At 38.0% G+C, this 21,199-nt stretch overlaps 1 protein-coding gene across 1 annotated transcript in view; it reads right to left on the bottom strand.

Annotated features, from left to right (window-relative positions):
• Positions 1-895: 895 nt before the first annotated feature.
• The window catches only part of oprm1 (opioid receptor, mu 1), a 33,494-nt gene continuing 13,190 nt past the window's right edge, over positions 896-21,199 (bottom strand). Inside the window, exons 2-6 of the mRNA XM_029279177.2 lie at positions 7,559-7,908; positions 5,678-5,853; positions 4,755-4,933; positions 3,609-3,792; positions 896-3,075 (exon numbers count right to left, since the gene is read on the bottom strand). Coding sequence (XP_029135010.1) covers positions 3,070-3,075; positions 3,609-3,792; positions 4,755-4,933; positions 5,678-5,853; positions 7,559-7,908 — 895 coding nt within the window. The 3' untranslated portion in view covers positions 896-3,069. The remainder of the gene's footprint in view (positions 3,076-3,608; positions 3,793-4,754; positions 4,934-5,677; positions 5,854-7,558; positions 7,909-21,199) is intronic.

Here is a 21,199-nt window from a genome sequence, read left to right as displayed (position 1 = left end):
AATTCTTTATTTCTTGCTTTTACGCATTGCCTGTAAAGCACTTTGGTCAGATGAAGCTGTTTTTAAATGTGCTATACAAATAAACTTGATTTGATTTGAATGTGAAACAAATCTAAGAATAACACAATGCCCTTTGTCCCTTTCATGCAAGGCTTTGTGATCCATAAAGCACCATATGTTATCAAGTGTCTCCCCGCTGAGCCTGGGGCAGGGTCAGAGAGGAACAGAGGAATCAGAATGAAACACAATTTGCTCTTTAACAAGGCTTAACAACATAAGAGCAAAACATCATTTTAAACAGACGAGGAGGTTAGAATGAGGATGCTTATTTTTAATCTCTCATGCACTTTATAGCAAAATAATAGCATGACCTAAAAGTGAATTGTTTGTTCATGCCCTGTCCCATCACAGTTAAGTAAGACTTTTCAGGTAAGCTTTCAATGGACTTCATAAAGAAAACAGACCAGACATGTTCAGCATTCATGCCTGCCAACCTGGATTATTACATATGTGGAACAGAGCCATTGTGAAATCATTTACTACAACTTCAAGTAATTTGCTTTGCCATCTCGTACCACGGTTAAATACACACCGAGCTGACAAAGTAACTGAAGATCATCATGTCACAATAATATGTTTGACATCTCAGCATATAGTGATAAACTGATAGCTGTAGGAGATAATAAGCGACCAGTTGGGGAAAGCTTCTGATGGTTGCTGGATTTAAGTAACGTCTGCCCCTGTTATATAAAAATATACATCTGAATCATAACCCACATTTCCCCCATAATTCATTTTTTATAGTCTTTTATCTGAATTCTCCATCTGTGAGTGTACAGAGATGAAAAGCCTTTTGTGTCTTATGCTGCGAATGTAAGACGTACTGGAATTTAAAGCAAGGACAGACAACAATGCAGAACATTCTTTATTCATATGCAAGAAAAAAAGGCATTCAGTGAGATTCAGAATTACACTTTATTCCATTGACAATGCACTGATTAACATAAAAGGATATCTGCTTTGTTACAGTGTTTTCCATTGAGTATAAATTATTGTCTGTACATTGGATTACAAGACGTGCCATTATAAGTTAAACCATGATGGAGTCATGTACAAAAGCAAAGGTTAAAAACGTAACGTGTACAAATCATGAAATACATTTTATGTAACTTTATTAAAAAGAATATATTCTCTGGTCCACACGTCACCTGCAACAAAAATATCTCACATTTTACATTGATGCCAAAATTACTGTTAATATCATGACTGACAGTTTGCAAAGCCCCAAACATCATGAAGCATAAAAAGGTGACACTTGGCTCCTTAATGTCTGTTTTTCACTGGTGAAGGGTTTTCTCAGATAATAAACCTTTTTCATGCTGGGCATCAAAGACATGTGATGCTCAATAAATGTAAGGACTTTATGAGAACCTTCATGTTTACAGTTCAAATAGATTTGTTTAGATGTGACAGAAACTAAATGAAACTCTATCAGGACATGTACGTCTGTGCGCACACACACTTAATACCACTCCTGTATATGTCATGGCTCGGCTTGGGGCTCCCCATTCCAAATAGTCTGGATACGCCAGAACACAGCCAAGAAACATAAACAATAGTCTGTAATGTCACAATTTTAGATTTTTACGTTCATTGTTAGATGATATACATCTCTTCAGTTAACAGGGCAGGCTCGATAAGACCAAAGTTATGTTTTGAAAAAAAGCACAATAATCTTGCTGGTCTGATATCATCTCCAGAATTCCTTATCTGGCAAATGTATGATTTCATGTTTAGAAAAAAAGCAACATATACTTACAGTATTTTACACGTCTGATTAATACAATCATGTTCATCTTTACAGATCCTTTAAAAAATACTGACAGTACACAGAATATCAAGTAGAGCTACTGTAAAGGCAACTGGCAAGTATAGTATACAGAACAACACGTAAGCACAAGCAATTCTAAAGATTACAGCGGATGTACAATCCTGCTTGGCTCACTTGTTAAAGTCCTCAGAGGAGAGTTGACGCCATTTGAATCCAATCCTGGTGTAATGGCCGTCATAAGCAGTGGTTAATCATACAACGAGTAGTGTCATATGGTCACACTGTAAGCCACGATAGCACACTCTGTGCGCTGTGCACAGCCTGATGCATCTTCTCTGCTGGTTTATAGGATCCACAGTTCAGCACAAGGATCCAGTGTGATAAACACAGCTGTTATTTTCTTCATTTACATTCAGAAATGTGTAACACATACAGTGAACGGCTACTCAATGATTAGTCATTCAACAGTAGAAATGGTCTTTTAGGGAAAGAAAAAAGCGATAGAAGAAGAAAAAGAAGGACTGAAAACAAAGGGGACAGTAGATGACAACAAGTTGCATTCAGTAACATGACCTTAGAACTAAAGCTGTCCTTGTAAATGTGCACAGTTTCAATAGAAAACACAAGATGGAAAGGAACAGATTGTCATGTTAACTCTGCAAACAAAAGAAAATTAATTGATCTACTTTTACAACACTGGTATACAGCACTGAGAGTTATGACAGATTGATTTAATCAATGAGGCAGCTTAACACAGAGCAGATAGGACAAAAATCACATTAGTCAATTGTGTTACTGTTTTTTATACATCTGTGTTTGTTTTCTGCACTATTCTGACTGTACAGTCAATATTGACCAAGTCATTTTAAGAACATAATGTTTAAATGTAATTAAGTCGTAAAGGCTTAATGCACAATTTAGCAGACCGACTTCTTCAGTCAGGAGGTCATGATATCATAATAAATCATGAGGTTCTGGTTAAACTGCAAAGACATATTTCATTGTGTACGTTAGTGAGAGCCTCACACGGACATGCAGGGAAAATATTTAGACTGGTTGGTAGAAGATTGCCATCCCATCATCAAACTGGTCTGTGCTATTGAGTCTCAGTCTGGTCCAAGGTTTGTGTGTCTGGTTTGTGTTTTGTTATGTCAGAGCCCTGTGGTGACCTGCGTGATTTCAGAGTTGAGATCGTCGTTGGCAACACGAGTGTCCATCGACGATCCCTCCAAGGCTAGTCATACCTGCAGTGACAGGAGTTCAGACAGGTATGTAAGTGTCATGCTGTGTCCCGCCATTGACTATTCACCCCATCATGAATGTGTATTCACAACTATTCATATGGTTTATTAGTTTCAAGGAAAACATTGTCATACATTTATAAACTTCCAAGAGATAGATGAGGAAACTGATACTTCTATCATGTCTGCACTGTTAACATGAGACTACAGCAGTTAGCTACTAGTTAAAAACAACTAGCTTAGCTCTTTCAAATTGAAAAAGTTTGTCCACAAAATCTCATAAATTCGGTTATTAAAGCATTAGATCTAACTTTTAGTAATTTTATTTTTTTTAAAAAGCTTAGTTACCTCTGCTTACCTCTGATGACATGTCTTAAACTAAGCTAATCTGCCAATAGCAACATATTTAAAGTACAGACATACAGATTCATAATTGAGAATTTCAAATAACTTTGGAAAATGGAAAATAAATTGTGAAACTTCCCAAAATGTTGAACTGTCCCTCTAAGGAGATACTCCACAGAATAAATGTCTACCTGTTGATTGGACCTCTCCCCCGTGTTTGCGCTGTTTTGTTCACGCTGAGGCAGCTTGCGGCTTGTGGCTCCGGTCCGCGAAGAGTTCTGCATCTCCAACACAGACGGACTCGGGGTGCAGAACTCACGGAAACAACGCTTGAAGTTCTCGTCCAGGTAGCCATAAAGAACAGGATTCAGACTACTGCAAGGGGGAAAAGGTAACACAAGAAAAAAATAAGCTTCCCCCCCAGTACTCGACAACATCCACTTCACGTTCATACACCATATCCCCAACCCTCGTCTACTCAGATCATCTAAACTTGGCCTTCTTTCCATCCCCCGCTCCAACTACAAAACAAAAGGTGATCGTGCCTTCTCTGTTTTAGCCCCCAGTCTTTGGAATCAACTCCCAATCACCCTCAGATCAGCAGAATCTTTGGACACTTTCAAGAAGCCTCTAAAAACCCAGCTGTACAGACAAACCTTCATGCAACCCAAAAACCCTTTCTTGTGCCTACTTTTGTGGTGTGTGTGTTTGTGTGTATCTTTCCTTTTCTTAACTTTGCCTTGTTCGACTTTGTGATTTATTTACGTACATTTGCCTCACTGTATGAATTGTTGGATTGCTTTTATCTGTGAAGCACTTTGTAACTGTGTTTTAAAGGTCTTACTTACTTACTTACCATCCAATGGGGAGTGTGATGACTAAAAGTCAACCGAAGTCATTGTAAAAAACACAACACCAACAAATGTACATCGTCAAAATGTCAAAACCATTTGCTTTTATCACTAAGACGCACAATATTTATCTGAACAGGCACCCTGTTAGCTACACTAAACCAGACTTTGCACCTTAAATTGAACCACCAAGCATGTAACGTTTGTGATTAAACCTATTTTAGATAAATACTGTTTGTGTGAAAATTCAGCAGAGCAATGACAAATGCTAAACCAATGAGAAAATACACACACTTATACAAAGAAAACATGACGACAAGAGTTTTACTGGACTGTTAAAACATTCATTCCCATCAGGCAAATATAAACCATCAAACTTTCACATTATTGAAAGAAGGACTTGATGATGATTTCTTTGAATGACTAAATAACATTAAGGTCCAATAGTAAATTAGAATTTATCAAAGACTTCATCCAGGTGCGTACCTGTTTGTGTAACCCAGTGCAATGCAGAAGTGCCAGGTGATAGTCTGCAGCGTGGAGCTGGGGATATTGATCAGCGCTGTGATGATGACAAAGATATGGATAGGTGTCCAGCATACGATGAAGACAGCAACCACCACCAGGACCATACGGGTGATGCGACGCAGGTTTCTGTCCTTCTCCTGTGATTGTTGATAAGTGTTAGGAAGGAAGGTGGTTTAGAGTTCGGGGTGATAGGAGTGTACAAGATGAGTGTAGTAAAAAAAAAAAAAAAGAAGGAGAAAAAATAGTGAAGTCGAGATGGGAAAGATAAGGCAGAGGATAGTTGAGGATGAGAAATAGTGTGGGCAGAAGATGGTCGGTTGGGGGATGAGAGGGGAGGTGAAAGAGGGAGACTCAAGAGGTGAAGAAAAGAGAAAAGAAATGAAATGAGCTGAGTTAGAAGAGCAGTGGTGGTTAAAGACGTGAGCAGAATCACATTTGTTTGATTTTGCTTTTTGTATCTTCTTAACCCTCATTTGAATATGTATGCTTTGCAGCCAGTGTAAATGTTCTCAAATACTGAGTGTGAAATTATTGTGTTTGGGTAATTTTACCTTCTTCTGCAATTAATTAAAACTGAACCTCAGACTGAAGTTGATTTCGCCAAATTGCTTTCTCTTGAGAGAAATTAGTGCACTGTATTTGCATGTACGTTCTGAGCAGCAACTCTGTTTCATTATCATTAAAGCCATGATAAATTATTCAGTCGGTGCCCCATGCAGTTAGTCAACCCAAGCTTTTAGAATACTACTCATTTCTCAATCATGTTTGCGTTCTAAAATCCTACTTACAACTGATTAAACAGCTGCAGGAAATTAAGAAACTAAATCAATCATTGCATTCATTTTGTCTAATGTTTGAAAAGAAACACGATTTTTCTTCACCTGAGAGCCTGACAGCATGCGCACGCTCTTTAGCCTCAGGATCATGAGGCCATAGCAGACAGTGATGATGAGGACGGGCATGATGAAGGCAAAGATGAACACGCAGATCTTCAGCAGGGTGTCCCAGTACCAGGAGGGGTGGGGGAAAATCAGCTTGCAGTCTACAATGCTGGAGGCTGTTCAATGTGAAGACACGCACATGCATCATTACATTCACGTGTTCAGAGGTAAACAGAGACAGAGACCATTCATTACATCTACACAAGCCAATTTCACAAGCGGTCATTTATAGATCTGCTCTATATTTACTGAAATAGTTATAAGAAAAGGGTTGGCTTTGGTTGTATTTAACAACCTGATTAAAGAATGTTGCACAAGATAAATATACCGTCTTCAGGGGTGGGCCGAATAATTGTATTTTACAGTAGTCTGTCAATTATTTTTAATAATTAATTGATAAACCATTCAGGCTAAAGGAAGGCAGTAAATCTTAGTTCTTTTAAACTAAAATGACAAAATGATTTGTGAACACTTGCTTATTTACACATTGGACAGAAATTAAAGCATGCACTAACAGTTATTTTCAGGTCAACATGGCGAACGTCAGTCCTTTTAGCTTGAGCTCCACCATAACTTTAGAGACTGTTTGGCTGTAAAGGCTGTATAAGACTGGTTAGAGTGAACATAATTAAAACAGTTAAGTGGTTGTCCATTAAAACCAAAATAATAATCTGTAAGACTCTAAAACTCTTTATAGAGGGGAGACAACCACAGACCCAGAGGAATATCGGGGCTTGTCACAACAAGTACAACCACTTTTCTTTAGAAATCGTCAGACCTTTGTATGTAGGAAATTATTGCAAATTACTATTTTAAGTGGTTAAACAGTTATCACGGTTGTTCTTTTGTTTCAAAATAATTCATAGATTGTTGAAATTGTTTTTCCCAGGTAGTAATTTTTTCTCATTTCCTCAAGTTATTAAAAAAATAATAATAATGTTGGCAAAAGGACACTGGGTTAGTACGTAGGTAGATCCTTTTCTTTGCAGACAGTTATATTGGTCACCAGGCAGCCATATAAGCATTAATAGGCCTTTTGGGCACATGCACAGGAAACACTGAAGAACTCTTCTGGGCTTTTAAAGCCTGTTGGTGTACATTATCACTCCTTCGAGCTGGATTGCCGAAATGCATGTGTTGTTTCATGTTTTGTGCTCTTGTCTTAGTCCTAGAACTTATAATGAATAAAGTGTGTCTTACATCCCTCCGCTTTATGCTTTGTCACGCCACATATCACTTTTTTTTTCAGATGGAAGAAGACGACAATTTCTTGCAATAAAAATGCTGAGGCATATTAAGAGGAAAGTTAAATTAATCATTTTAGTTTACCTTGTTATATAAAGAATATACAGGAAGTTTAAATGCTCTACAAATTGGATATAAGTTCCATCACATTCCCTCCATACTTGTAGAGTAGATTGATATTGATACCAGAATTAGAATTGGCCTCTGATGACACCTAAAATGTAATATTCCTATATAGGCGAGTCGACACATCTTGGAAAAAGATCGCTTAGTCTCCCCGAAAAAGTCATCAGTTTCAGTTAACTTATTGTTTGATACTTACAAAGAACACTCCAGTACTGATGTAAGGAGTGCACCTTTTCTCAAAGTAAGCATAATGTCCTTAACCTTTTTTTTTTGCACCAGTAAGATTTATTTTTGTAATCACATCACTATCAGAGGGCTACTCTGTAATACTCAAGTCTAGGGATGATAAGTATAATCGGTATCAGAACATATCTAATGCAAAGTCAAAGCATGTGTGTACTTGTGCACACTGCAGTGTGAGAATAACTGCAAAACCGAGTTTATGCTTACGAGTGACAGCGGTGGAAGCCATGAACATCACAGGAAGTCCAATGGCGGAGGAGAGAATCCAGTTGCAGACGTTGACAATCTTGGCGTTGCGTGGTGTCCTGAAGTCCAGAGCTTTGACCGGGTGGCAGACGGCCACGTAGCGGTCGATGCTCATGGTGGTGAGCGTGAAGATGGAGGTGAACATGTTGTAGTAGTCGATGGACATCACCATCTTGCACAGGATGTCCCCAAACGGCCATGTGCCCATCAGATAGTTGACGCTCTGGAATGGTAACGTGCTGGTGACTAGGGTGTCAGCCAGGGCCAGGTTGAAGATGTAGATATTAGTGGCAGTCTTCATTTTGGTGTATCTGCACAGAAAGCATGGCGGTGTTGTGAGACAGTGAGCCACTTTGCACGGACACTTAAACAGGCTGCATTATTCGTAGTCCATTACTGGCACTACGTCGTTTTTAGTCATTTAGAATACATTTTTTAAGTCTCTTTGATGTGTTTTTGTCTTTGTGTAAATGTTTCAAATTTAAATGTGGTTGTTCTCTACCTTTATCGTTCTCTTGTGTGTTTTAGTCATTATTTAAATGTTACTCTTCGTAGTTATTTTGTCTTTTTGTAGTCATTGGAAGTCTGTTAAGTCATTTTTAGTCCGATGTCTTTTTGTGTGAGTCTGTTTCTCTTGCGGGTTTCGGTTCCATTTTGACTTTTCCTCTCTGTAGTGGTTTTGTGTATAGTCTTTTGGGTCCCTTTGTAGCAGCCCAACAGAAGAGTAGCAAAAAAGTTAGGATGGTATGGATTGGTTATTTTTGTACCAATCCCAACGTTTGACTGTGCGCCAATAAATGCATACCTTACTGAACCGAAGTGGTGGAAACTGGGCTTTTGTGTGTCTCTGTGTAAGGAAATTGACCTTGTAGTGGTTTTGAGTCCTGTATCCTTTGCAGCACTTCATAATGTTCAGTTTTGGCTCTTTTTGTGGAATTCTAAAGCTTTTTAAGCTGATAAAAGCAAGGAACCATAATTGTTAGATTTCTTTTAAGAAACCCATTAGTCTCCAAAATATGCCAGGGTTAACTTTTCCACAGATATCAATAAAGGAATCAAGGTATCTATAACCACAAATTAAGGGTCTACGTTAATTATTTGTGATTTATATCCAGAACTTAGCAACAAAACTGTATTCTTATAGATAAAGGGAAAGAAAATAGCACTCACGTACTCACAAGGAAACACATACTGCACCACAAGATCATGAAAGTATATTAAGTTTGTTTCTGCACAGGAGGAACCTCAACTATTGAACTCCTGTCTTTGTAACACCATGTGTAGAATCTGAATGCAGTGTGAAAATACTTCCCCTGGTTCTCCCAGGAGGTTGCAATCTATAGCAAACGTTGCTGCATGAGCTGGGCAGAGCATCATGGCATGGATTCTGAATAATTCAGGCCTTCTGCATAAACTTTAATTTCCATTTTCAAATAGCAAACTTTGTTTTTAATCAGTTCTTATATCTCAGTCTAAAAGAAGTTGCAAACAGAAGTGTAAACTTCCCAACCCCTTAGGGTATTAAGCAAGAAGTAATGTCCTTTAGTTTACATAGCCAATAGGGCAAAGTTGTGAGAGTAATTTGCACAAAAGTTGTTTTATATGGTTGAATATAAATATTTTTTTTATGGGTTTATTTTGAAGGATATTTGTGAGTTGCATCCTGAATAATTCATATTCAAACATTCCTTCTTTTTTTGACAAAACAAAATGCTTACAGTAAAAAAAATATTTTCTTCAGAGTTCTTCATAATAGGCTTTATTTTTTCATTCAAAACGTAACTCTGGTGAAGGAAAAAAGGGATGTGGATTCTTAGGTAACCTCACTCTTATTATGAATGTATTTTTTGTAGTCAGAATGAAATCAAAAGACTTCAAATACATTGCGTATGACCTCTTGATCAAAATGGTAGGAAATTGGGCAAAGAAGATGTGGGTTCAAAGAGTATGGAATGCAGAATAGAGAAAGAGAAGAAGAAAGAGCGTGGAATCATTACGCAAGATGATTGAAAACAGACGGCTGAAATGGCCTGATTGTTTAGAGCTCTTGTCAGAGAAGACATATATTGTTTAACACTGCAGTCCACTTTGCCATGAGGCTGGGTGAAGCTGGATAACATCAAAGAGATCCAAACTATTTACATGCATCATACACTGCAGACTAAAGACCCAAATACAAAATTTGAGCAAAAACAAGTTATTATTATTTTCATATTTAAATCTAATTTCTAGGTTTCAGTGTTTGAGAAACAGGTACTGAAAATGTAGGTATACAAATTTATGGATTAAATTTGGAGTGAAAAGTTCAGCCACAGCCTGTAGCTCTAAACAACATGAGAGTTTCTGTGTGAGCTGAAAGCTACTTAAAATCTAGAGCTATTCAGTTTAATTTCAATAAATTAAGTAAACCATTGCTATCACTCTCCTGTCTTTTCCTTAAATTATGGATGTTGACTGTGTTTAGTCAACTAAACAGCTAAACATCATCACACTCGCAAGTCAGAGCCCAGAATAGTCAGTTAAACAAATTACAAAAATTGTGGCCCACAATGCTGCTTAAATGTTTTGCTCAAACTGCAATACAGCCACCCGCCACTAGCTGGGGCTGTAGACAGAGACTGGCTGTGGTTCTCCTCTCCCTGCTCTACAACCCTGATGTAGAAAGCACAGTGAATGGATAGCATCTCGTAGGAGCAGTGCGGTTTGGCATTTTTTTTTTAATGTAGAAAATGGAGATTAAGATGTATGTAGGCTGTGTCAGGTTAAACTGGCATATCGACATCGAGCCATGCGTAATCACTTTTAGCATTGGGATGTGTGAATGTTAAGCTCCAGGGAGGACCAAATGCTGGCAATGTTAGCCACATTCAACAAATCTGAATTGCACATGGCTTCACCAGCACTCACTTTACAAAAGGTGAATTATTTTTATAACACATCCGTTTTGATATTAAAGCTAAGAGTTCAGGGCGTGGCTGTTCTAATTGGCGGTTGGTAGCGTTGTAGCTGTTTGTCAGGAGGCTTAAGGCCTGCCTCAGCTCCACCTCTTTGCCTGTGACTAGGTTGACCGAATGTTTGTATGAAACAGCATTTTCAATATGGCGACAAGCTACTGATGGGCTTCAAACTTCCTCTTCAGAAACCATTGGGTGAGGTCACTGAGACTACCTCCATGTTTTATACAGTCTATTGTTTCTATTGGACTGTTCCTTGGCTTTGAAGCCAGGGAACCAGCAGAGAATCCCGGAGGTTACTGGTTCCGGCAAAGAAATCGTCTCCCTCATAACCCCCCCAAAAAAACGCAAATATAACATCTAACACCTTAATGAGAATTTTCATTGGTTCCAAAATGTAAAACAATGTTTTTTATCTAATACATATCTTCCCGTTTCCACACTTTCCCATGTAATGACCACTTAAACACGTCCCAGCTGTAATGTTATTAAATTAATCTGAATATACAAAGTGACAAAGATACATTACACCTTCTGCCTTCACTTTATTAAACCCCAAACTGTCACTCTACCTGCAAGGTAATTTACTTCTGCATTGCCCTGGTGCTCTCCTCAATAATCCCAAATCCTCTTAGCCAGAGATGACAGTTAGCTCATTAAATTCTGATTATCTATAACACTGACGGCTTATTGTGTTTGTTATTTCAGGCTTTATTTGCACGGGGACTGGCGAGACAGCTAACGATAAAGTGAAAAGCCGTCACTACGCTGAGTAGTGTGCTGGAGCTGAAGGTAATAACATCCCTTTATTGACTTTGTCACCGTGGTTAACGGGGCTGCAGATGATAGCTTGTGGTTCTCCTGTGTGTTGTATGTCTCAGGCTCATAGTATTATGTAGAGCCTGTTGTATGGTAACGTGAATGGCCTCATCTCGTCTAAATGAACTGAATGAAGTGTTTTATTAATGAGTTTTCAGCTTTAATTTATTTTTTGCCCTTGAGGTTTTAGCACACTGATCATCCATTATTGTCAACATATCTGGATTATGTTATATAATACGATTTATTTCCCTCCTAAATCATCTCGATTTCTGGGAAGTAATTATTCAGTAAGATTAAAAATACAGTTAAATGAACGCTTTTTAAGGATTTTTTTTGTTGGGTACAACCAAACAAATTATTGAATGATTATTTGTTAATACAGGGATTTTTTGTTCCGCACATACCCAAGACGCTGATAAATTGAGTGCCAACCCTCCCAACTATGGTAGCTGCTGTGCCAATGTGTAACGAAGACCAACTGACTCACTGTTTCCCTTTAAGAAGTAATTTTCATTGTCTTTGGAGCCAAAAGCAAAACATTTTTGACAAGATTCAAACTAAAACTGTAGAGCAAGACACTTAATATTTGGTATTATTAATGACTGGTAATCCATGCACAAATCAAAAGTCGGAAATAATTTAGTTTTTCGCTTTGGTTAATTTAACTGCACTCTCTCTGCGTCCTGCAGGAATTATGACTAACCATCAAATGACGACAATTTGGGGGCTATAGTTTTCTTGTGGTTGGCTGAACTTAATAAATCCATACCCTAGTTGCAAAACTAACTCTGCATAGCATTAACACCCACATTCATCATTTTCTCTCTGTATGCTTCTTTTTAGGTCATGTTAGCAGAGAATTCAAAGGTATCAAATATCAGTTATCGTGAGGATAATTAGCTGTACCTATCTTTGATGAATGATGACAATGACAAACTGTCCGACTGTTTTGCACAACTGTGATTAAGAAATGGTTGGCTGACAACTTTCAACAGCAAACACTGATAAGACCGAGGTACTTAGAATCAGATTTCATCAAGGTTGCTAGGTTCATTAAGTCCCATTCCTCAGCTGGGAAACCCAGAAATATTGTTGGTGTTTTATATCAGGCTATGGATTTTGATCAAATAAAAACTAAGATGCATTTTGGTCAGTCAGTCATTTTGGTTAATTTCAGTGGTATCGCATCTCAGAATGTTTTGTTCTGATGCAAATTAGAGGTTATATAAATCTATAATGAGCAGGATGGCGTTTAAGATAATGTTTTCTGGAGAGAAACAACACCTACCCACCAGTGCTGTTTGAATTTGTTTTATGAGCTACTTGAATTACAAATGAAATGACCAGAGAGAAAAACAAACTAAATGGAAATGGACATACAAAATGGAACACTTTTACTTAATTAAGAGTAAAATAAATATTCATGTCAGCAGTAATTATTAGTTCAGTATCATTTAGCAGAAGGGTACAGATCTACTCAGAACGGTTTCTCAATCTTCTAATGAAGCTCTGATTGTTTTCAAAAAGAGATAAGAGCAGCTTCTCATTATATTTCAGTAAACACGCCACAAATGGAAGTGTTTATAGCAAATATCCCGCCTGTTATTGAAAGGAAGAGAAAGTGATGGTGAAGCTTGCTGAGGGACCAGACAGAAGTAACCCTCTAGAAAAAGTAAATCTTTATTATGCTGCGTCTGTGAATAAAGACCCAACAGACGTAATTGTTCAATCTGCCTCTAAACAATCCTGACTTGGTCTTTTTCTGGACCAGTGAAGCACAGAGGCGACAGACAAGCCTGCAGTAATGGACCTTAAAATCTACCAAAACAGTCCTTTTAGTGAAATCATTTATAATTCATAGCCTTCCATCAACACGTTAGCTGTGGTTTCCACCTGAGGGAGTGAGACACTTTCTCATTCCTCATTTTTTTCCCCCCTATATGAGAAAAAAACGATGTTAAATTGAAGAGAGAGAAAGAGACTTTTGCCCGATCTCACAGGTCCCTTAGAGCTTGCATTTTGATCGTCCAAATCATTTGACACATGCAGATGCACAATTGAGTCGGTAAAACACTGAAGATCTCTTTTCTTACCTTTGCATAATCAGACTCTTAAATGGTTAGGGCAGTTGAGGACTGGCTTGTTTTGAATATGCACAAAATTCAACAGAGTCTACTTTTATCTTATCCCTTATCGAACTGATGACCCTGATTAGTTTCCTGAGCTGAATGACAAATTATTAAAATTAAAATCATAATAACCTCTGCCTCAGCTCCTTAATGAGCATCACTTGTTACTCAAACTGCAATTTAGAAAGCTGGAAATCGTTATTTAAATGTTCATTATTCTGTGGAATGAGATTTTTTCTCTCCTATTTTGGGCCTTCATGATGTTAATACGAATGAAAATATTGATCTTTCGTGAAGTTAGTTGGATACATTAGAACAATAGCTGAACCAAATGGAGTCAGAGATGTTTTTGTGGTTTTTATTTTGCTACAGCGCTCTTAGGCATGTGTCTTTTTTTGTTTAAATATGTTGTATGAAATATGTTTATATTCTATTTTTAGATAGCCTGACACAGGTCTTTCTTTCTTTTTTTTACAAAGGTTAAGGACTAAACTTATTGTTGCTGACTTTAGGCATTTGAAACTCCATGATTGGATATTTTAACACTACTGAACAAAAAGTAGATGGTGTGGAAAAAGTGAGGTCTTTTTCACACCATCTTTGTTATATTTAAGTTATCTTTGGGCCTTCTTGTCTTCATTAGATAGGACAGCTGAAGAGAGACAGAAAATGTTGGGTGAAGGGAGTGGAGGATGACATGTAGCAAAGGGTCAAGGTTGGATTCAAACCCACAGCAACTGCAATGAGAACTATAGCCTCTATACATGGGGGACATGACAAAACTGCTACGCTCTCCGTCGTCCTAACATTCAATTCTGAAAATATCGAACTCTTACTTGAATCAAGCTTTAAGTTGTACTCTCAGAAGAAACCTCTATTTTATAGATCAACAATTAGCTGTTCTGGCTGAACATTTGTAGGATGTAAACACTCCAGTAACTATATTAACTAGGGCCTGACCAATATGGGTTTTTGTGGCCGATACCGATATCGGGGAGAGAAAAAATTCTAACTATTCCACTATATTTGCCGATATCTTTCTTAGCTCTATTTTTGATCCGAAGTGATAGATAGACATTTATTGCGTTGATCACTCAAATGCAGTTATCAAGTACTGGTGGAAAAGATATATAACAGACACTCAACTGGAAAGTAACTGTGCATGTACGTGCATCACCGCTTGACACTCTGGAGGGTGATAATGTTTGATGTAGTCCATATAGCCCACTGCTGGTGAAACAAAGCTGCTAGTGTAATACTTTGAAACTCCAATGAAATGCTATTTGACTGGTCAATAAATCTAGTAATAGTGGCTCATATCTGCAATAAAATTAGCCAAAACTGGATATGCTAATATCAGCCAATATTATTGGCCGGGCATTTAATCGGTCGGGCTCCAATATTGACACAACCTACTGAGGAAAACGTGCTTCCCTTTTGTCCTCACAATACCATGATAGTTCTGTGCCAGATAACAGGCAATCCATGCAGAATTCAGGGGACATTTCTTGGGAAACCCCATATTAAAGAAAATGTGGGTTCTAAAAGAAAAGTCTTAATAACACTAATGCCATTAAACTTTATCGTCTGATCACATGACCTACTGAACATAATGTCATGTTAATCCATCCAATAGATTTTAAGATATTGGGTCTGGAATGACTGAATAAATTGCCACCACTTGAGCTCATTGTGGGGCCAGAAAGCAAACAAGGACTAGAATTTAAAAAAAAAAAAAAAAAAAAAAAAAAAAAGAAAGAAAATTGTAGACGATGTTTGTGTCCTCATAAATACACAAAAATTCCTGACAGGTGCCATCAAAAGTTTCATGTGCTGTCAGTGTAATTTAGCTGGAGCAGTTCAACCAAAGCTGCTCAATAACAATATAGGAAATCTGTACTCAATCTTTTATGGCAGCCACTTACATCAAAGCCTTTTCTTCTTTGACTTGGATGATGACTGTGACTGACGTGAACACACGTGGGATAACTAAGCAGGAGGGAAAATGCATTCAGCCCACGCTGCATGTCTCTGCTTCATGAATATAGTAAGCAGCATGGAGCCGCTCAAATGGGCCGGAATGGAAATTAGTTGATGACTGTGTGCACATGTGAGGATCCAGTTTCACCATGGCAACAACGTTGTCATGATAGTAATAATGACAGAAATGCTAAAAGTTAATTCTAAGACCAAGTGTTGAATTTAGCTTGCATCACTCTAGCTTCACAGAAACAGTTTTAAGAAACAAAAATGTGCTCACTTTAAACAATGTTACAATAGCTGACAGCTGTATGAAATACATGAAGATAATGATGCAGAAACCTGCCTGAGAAAGAAACGCTTTGTGTGATTCCCTGGCTGTGTTTCTGTCTGGATTAAAGGATCAGATTTAATCAAGCAACACCAAAAAGAGTCTTTACTTACTTTGCAGTAAACAGTGGAACACTGGTTTTGAACATTGAACATTCTGATGTTATTTTGTTTTTTCCCCATGATGCTCTCTGATGTGTCCATCATCAGCTTGTGAATATTTACTCCCACTCATATATAATTCAGGAGCAACAGTCCCTAAAGAAGATGTTAAATCTTGATGATTTAGCCAGCGGCGTTGATTAAATAAAAGCTAATTGAATTAGAAAAAAGAGCAGAGGCTACTTATTGTTGAGAGTGAGACAGATTAAAAACACAATGCATATTAACATTAACGTTATTTGGATTTATTGAATACTGTAAATTCCCTGAAAGTTTGACTCCAGTAAACATTTGCTCTGGCTTTCTGTTGCCCAGGGCTGCAGCTCTGAGTGTCAGCTAGAACATTTAGGAAGGCTCACAGATAATAAGAGACCAATAACTTGGCTTGAGTTTAAACCCTTTAGGCCCTAAGATGAACTTTGTGTCGTTCTTGTGGATCAAGCCTTCAATGACTCGACAGCCTGGTCACAATATTTAAAGAAAGAAATTGAAGATGAAACCTACGCACTTGTCGTCCACAATTTGGACGAGGAGCTGATAAATGTTCCGTGCCTTTTGTTACACAGAGAGCTAAACATAATTCATCATCACCCGGTGAAGCTGGCCAATGTGTGTGTAACCTCATGTGTGATTCATTGGCTGCTGCTGGGTGCAGATAAACCCTTGAGTCTGGAAAAGCAGAAACAGAGGCTGCTCATGTGAAAAGACATCTGTATGCCTCTGGCTCTTACCAATAACACTGTCCGTGCACGCTGGGAGGAACATGATGGATGCACGGTGCACGGTGTGTGACTGTGCGTGTCTGTCTGACTGCTGGGGATGTGTTTCTGGAGTGCGCAGTGTCAGGATGTTCGGAATGGTCTGTGCTTTTAGTATAAAAATGTAGCAATTTTGTTCAAAATAAAATGATCTTATGTGGTGTATGGACTTTCTACATTAAGACATCGACTTCCAACATCAAAATACAGAACATTAGAATTCAGAAGAATGATCTCACTGCATGTAAAATAACCAGTCTGGAAAATTAGTTTCGACTGATGCAAATACTTGACAAATAAAGGTTGGTTCTTCATCAAACTGATGATCATGTAAAATCCAATACTGCCATCAATGAGAACCACTCATTGATTTTCACCATTATCCCCAATGACCTCACTGATCACGAGCTATAATATGGATATTACATGGATAGTATTATAATATCTCACTTTCTGTTATGTCCTATATTTCCCACTTATGTACTGATTATACACCAGTGGCTCTATCAGGCTGTAAAAAAATGAAATAGAAGCAAACAGTTAGATAGGAAACAGCACATTGTTTAGCTCATTGTGGAGCTAGAGGAAAAGCAGGGGATTACAAAGTCATCAGGATTCAGCCTTAGGGGACCACGATGGCTTGTGTTGAAATCCGTTTCAATCAGCGTTCGAGATCTTGAAGGGTTTCACTGGGTAAATAAAATGTTTACCTGTTGGTGGGGCTCGATAAAAAAAAGTCAGGAGATCATCAAAGTTAAAACAACTGAGAGGATCATGAATGTCTGTACCAAGTTTCATCCATAGATGTTATCTCACAAAAAAAAAAAGATGAATGTACACCAACTTGTTCTTGAAGACATATCAGGGGATCACTAGAGTCATCTGACAAATGATTATCTGGAGACCATAAATGTCTACATAAAATTGACATTTTATCCAATATCCCTGTCCTGCCATCAACAGAAAATGAACCAACACAAAACCTCCACTGAGCTTTATAAGGAGATGTTTATAGAAAGGAAGAGACACTTACATTTAACTGTGCTCAAAAAGAGACCTTCAGCCATAGATTAGCAACAACCATAAAAAAAAGGTTCATAATTGAAGTGAGCAAAGACAAAGACTGATTTCAAATGTTATGTGACGTAATGGTGTAAATGGTTGATGCAATTAAGGTAACAACAATGCTTGACTGTAAATCATAGATTGAGTTTAATGACTTCAGCAGTATAAAACGTGAAGATGTGACAAATATCCTCAACATTTCAAAGGTCAGCGATTAGTGGCAAATATTGTATAAGATGTACAGAATGATGGAGCTGTAAAAGCCAAAATAATTATACTTTTCATCTCAGCATTTAGCCTGCACAGACAGAAAAAAAACACCAGGCTTTTATCATTAGAGACAATGAATAAATCAATCCTCTTTGGGTGCTCATGGCAGCCCATATTTAGCGCTTTATTAGTGTTAATATGTTTGCAAACCGTATTTCCCCTGTGCTACACTCAAGCAAGCCCCAATCATTTTTTAAAACTCTTTTGGAAATCATTCCAGCAAATGAAAGTCATATCACCGGCACCCTTGGGAATACAGGGGGATACAGATCCCAATACAGCCTTAACGGTTGCTAAATGGACCCACACACATTGCCCGTTGCCATGACAGACCGACTGAGATCTGGCACGTTTTCTGACATGGATTTAAAGACTCTTAGAGAGGTTTAAAATGTATCAAGATGAATCACACTTAAACTGCCCCAAGGCATGCTGGAAGCAATAACAGGGCAACATTAGAATAATAATCAAAGAGAGGAAAAAGTGAAGCTTATATCAAAGATGCAATTGAAGAAGAAAAACACTGAATGGATTTGTGAAAGGCTTTCTACAATAAAAAATAACCAAACATCTTTACTGCTGCCTTTGTGCCAAAAGGCTCGGGACAGCTCAGTACCAGAGCTAAACCTGTAGTCCATCAAGTGCCAATAAGACAAGACAAAAAGAGAGAAAAGAATGCCAGTGGAGTGGGGAAATAAGCAAAACAGAGGCTGAAATAGTGCAGTAATGAAGATTGAATAAAAGAGTTACAGCCCCTTTAGAACAAGAGCGACAGAAGCACTGAATTAAATTGTCCTTTTACTCATTACCTTTTGTGTTCAAACATGCTGAGCTGGAGAAAGAAAGTAAAACTCCACAAAAGACAATCTGCAGAGAGTTGGATGGTTATTTAATTCAGCTGGAGATTGCACCCAAGCTATCAGCAAATAAAGGTTTATGTCCCCTGTTCACTCACTTCTGTCTCTCAGCTCATCTGCAAACTCTCGTCTAATCTTGCTCTCCTTTTAACCTGACTCATCGTTTTATTTAGATGTTCGTAAACAACAGTTACTATTGCAGTTAAGAAGACAAGCCTGAGAAGAGGCAGTGTGATCAGTCAGCGAGCACCACCCTTAAACTTCTTGTACCTAAATCTAAAACCTAAAACCTTCAATTTTCCAGGGACTCACTTAAGCCCTAAGGCTCCTGTTTTAAATCCTGAAAGGGACAGGGGTTGCAAGTTAGCCACGTCTAGAAACCAGTGTGTATAGCATCTACTTTGTATGTTACAAAAGAAGCAATGTTCATTGCATGTGTCCCTGTTAAATAAATAAATTAAAAAATCAATACTCACTACTTTGAAAACCAATCAACATCACTGCACTGATACCATTTACCCTCCTTTGACTAGTCTAACTATTGGTTCACCACAGATTGTCTAGACCAATGTATCCAATAATCAAAAAACAGACATCTTAATTCTGTTGCAGGAAATACCATCTTCATTGGGGGATATGGCTGGATTATTCTTTGTTTGTTTCAGTTGGTTACAGGGAGAGAGCTTGAGTGCTTGGAGGGCCAGATTGGATTTTAACAAGGGAGAGAGCGGCACGTTGTACAGTCAATTCATAAGCTTGTCTCAAAAGAAAGAAAAGGTCGGAATATGCCTTCAGAGGCAAAGTCAGGAAGAAATTCTCTGCCCAGTTTCCTGTAATGGTTACATTGTTCTCCAGGTTTTTCTAGGTGTAATAGGAAATGCATTTTAAGAGGGTGGGGCCAACCCCACAATGCCAAGTCAAAACTGCTTGTTGTAGCGATGTGGACATGCAAAAATGTATATCAAATCATCCAAAATAAACTTATCAAATACTTTGGGAATTTCTCACCGACAACGCAAGCACAAAATTCAAAAAGAATGAATCGCAGTCGCTGATAGCCCCATGCATGGAGTATCACTTACAGTCTATCTGCTGCGTCTCGAGGTCCAATTCTGAAAAGACATTGTGCTAAAAATGTTCAAGTGAAAACAGGCACGTAAAAATTGTTCAGCTCAGTGCCATTTGCGTCCGTCATGAGTCTGATTGTAAGAAAGATTGTCAGCCATTTCGGGTCTAGAGCTGTCCTCTTGTGCTGACATAGCTCAATTCAATCCTTGTTTCGTTGATACGTGCGAGGGAAGGCAGCAGCCCTTTTACTGGTTATCTAGAAGACCAGATTCCAAAGATGTGATTTTCATTTTCGCTCTCTGTAAGGCAACTTCGACCCAGGAATCAGCCCCAGGCTTTTTAGAATAAATTTGACATTTTAGGGTCACACAAGGTAGAATGTAATGATCACTGGATGTCTGAGCTTGTAAAAATTTGTATTTTCTGACAGCTTGTCTTCATTGAAAAATACAGAGAATTAAGAATGCATTGTGATATTGAATCAAATCAAGGTGTAGGATAATCTTTTTTTTTACATTTTTTTTATCTTTTACCTTTATTTATCCAGGTTAGATTCATTGATCTCGTTTTCAATGGAGACCTGGACAAGAACAGCAGCAACACAGTTTCAACAATAAAAACACTCAAACTCAAACATTTCATAATGAGAAAATCATCAAACACGAATGTAACAAAAGAAAGTATGCACAGCCCTGGCTAAAGATGCATTCACACACTGCCTATCTCCATAACAATATGTGTCAGTGACTGTGACACATGAACAAGAGTATAACCTACACCATATGCGTGTCATGATTATCATTCTGTTGATCAGTTTTTGTTTGTATCAATTGCTGACGTTAATTTTGATTTTGATTTCAGAACAACAACAAAAAAGCAGAACAGGTATGCAGTTAGCATGTAAAAAGTATGGCAACAAGCTATCATCAAAGACTACTTCACACTGCGTCGTATTGAGCCAATCAAATCCAAGGTGTTTGAGAGGTTATATGTTATCTAAATCATTACTGGTGGGTTTCTGTCTACTGGCAGGACTGCCTGAGTAAATGCATTTGTCCTCCAAGCGATGTGCCCTTTCTATTTTACTTCCCAACACGTTCAATGCTGCCTCGTAGAAAGCGCATGCAAACAATTTCACTGCTTGCCAACTGACAGAAACCTTTAATCAAAACATCCATCAACAGTAAGAGGTGACATATTGGAATGC

This window comes from Labrus bergylta, chromosome 10 (genome assembly GCF_963930695.1).
Source record: "Labrus bergylta chromosome 10, fLabBer1.1, whole genome shotgun sequence".
Lineage (NCBI taxonomy): Eukaryota > Metazoa > Chordata > Actinopteri > Labriformes > Labridae > Labrus > Labrus bergylta.
Note: the sequence above shows the minus strand (reverse complement) of the source record. Positions and strands in the feature narration are given on the sequence as shown.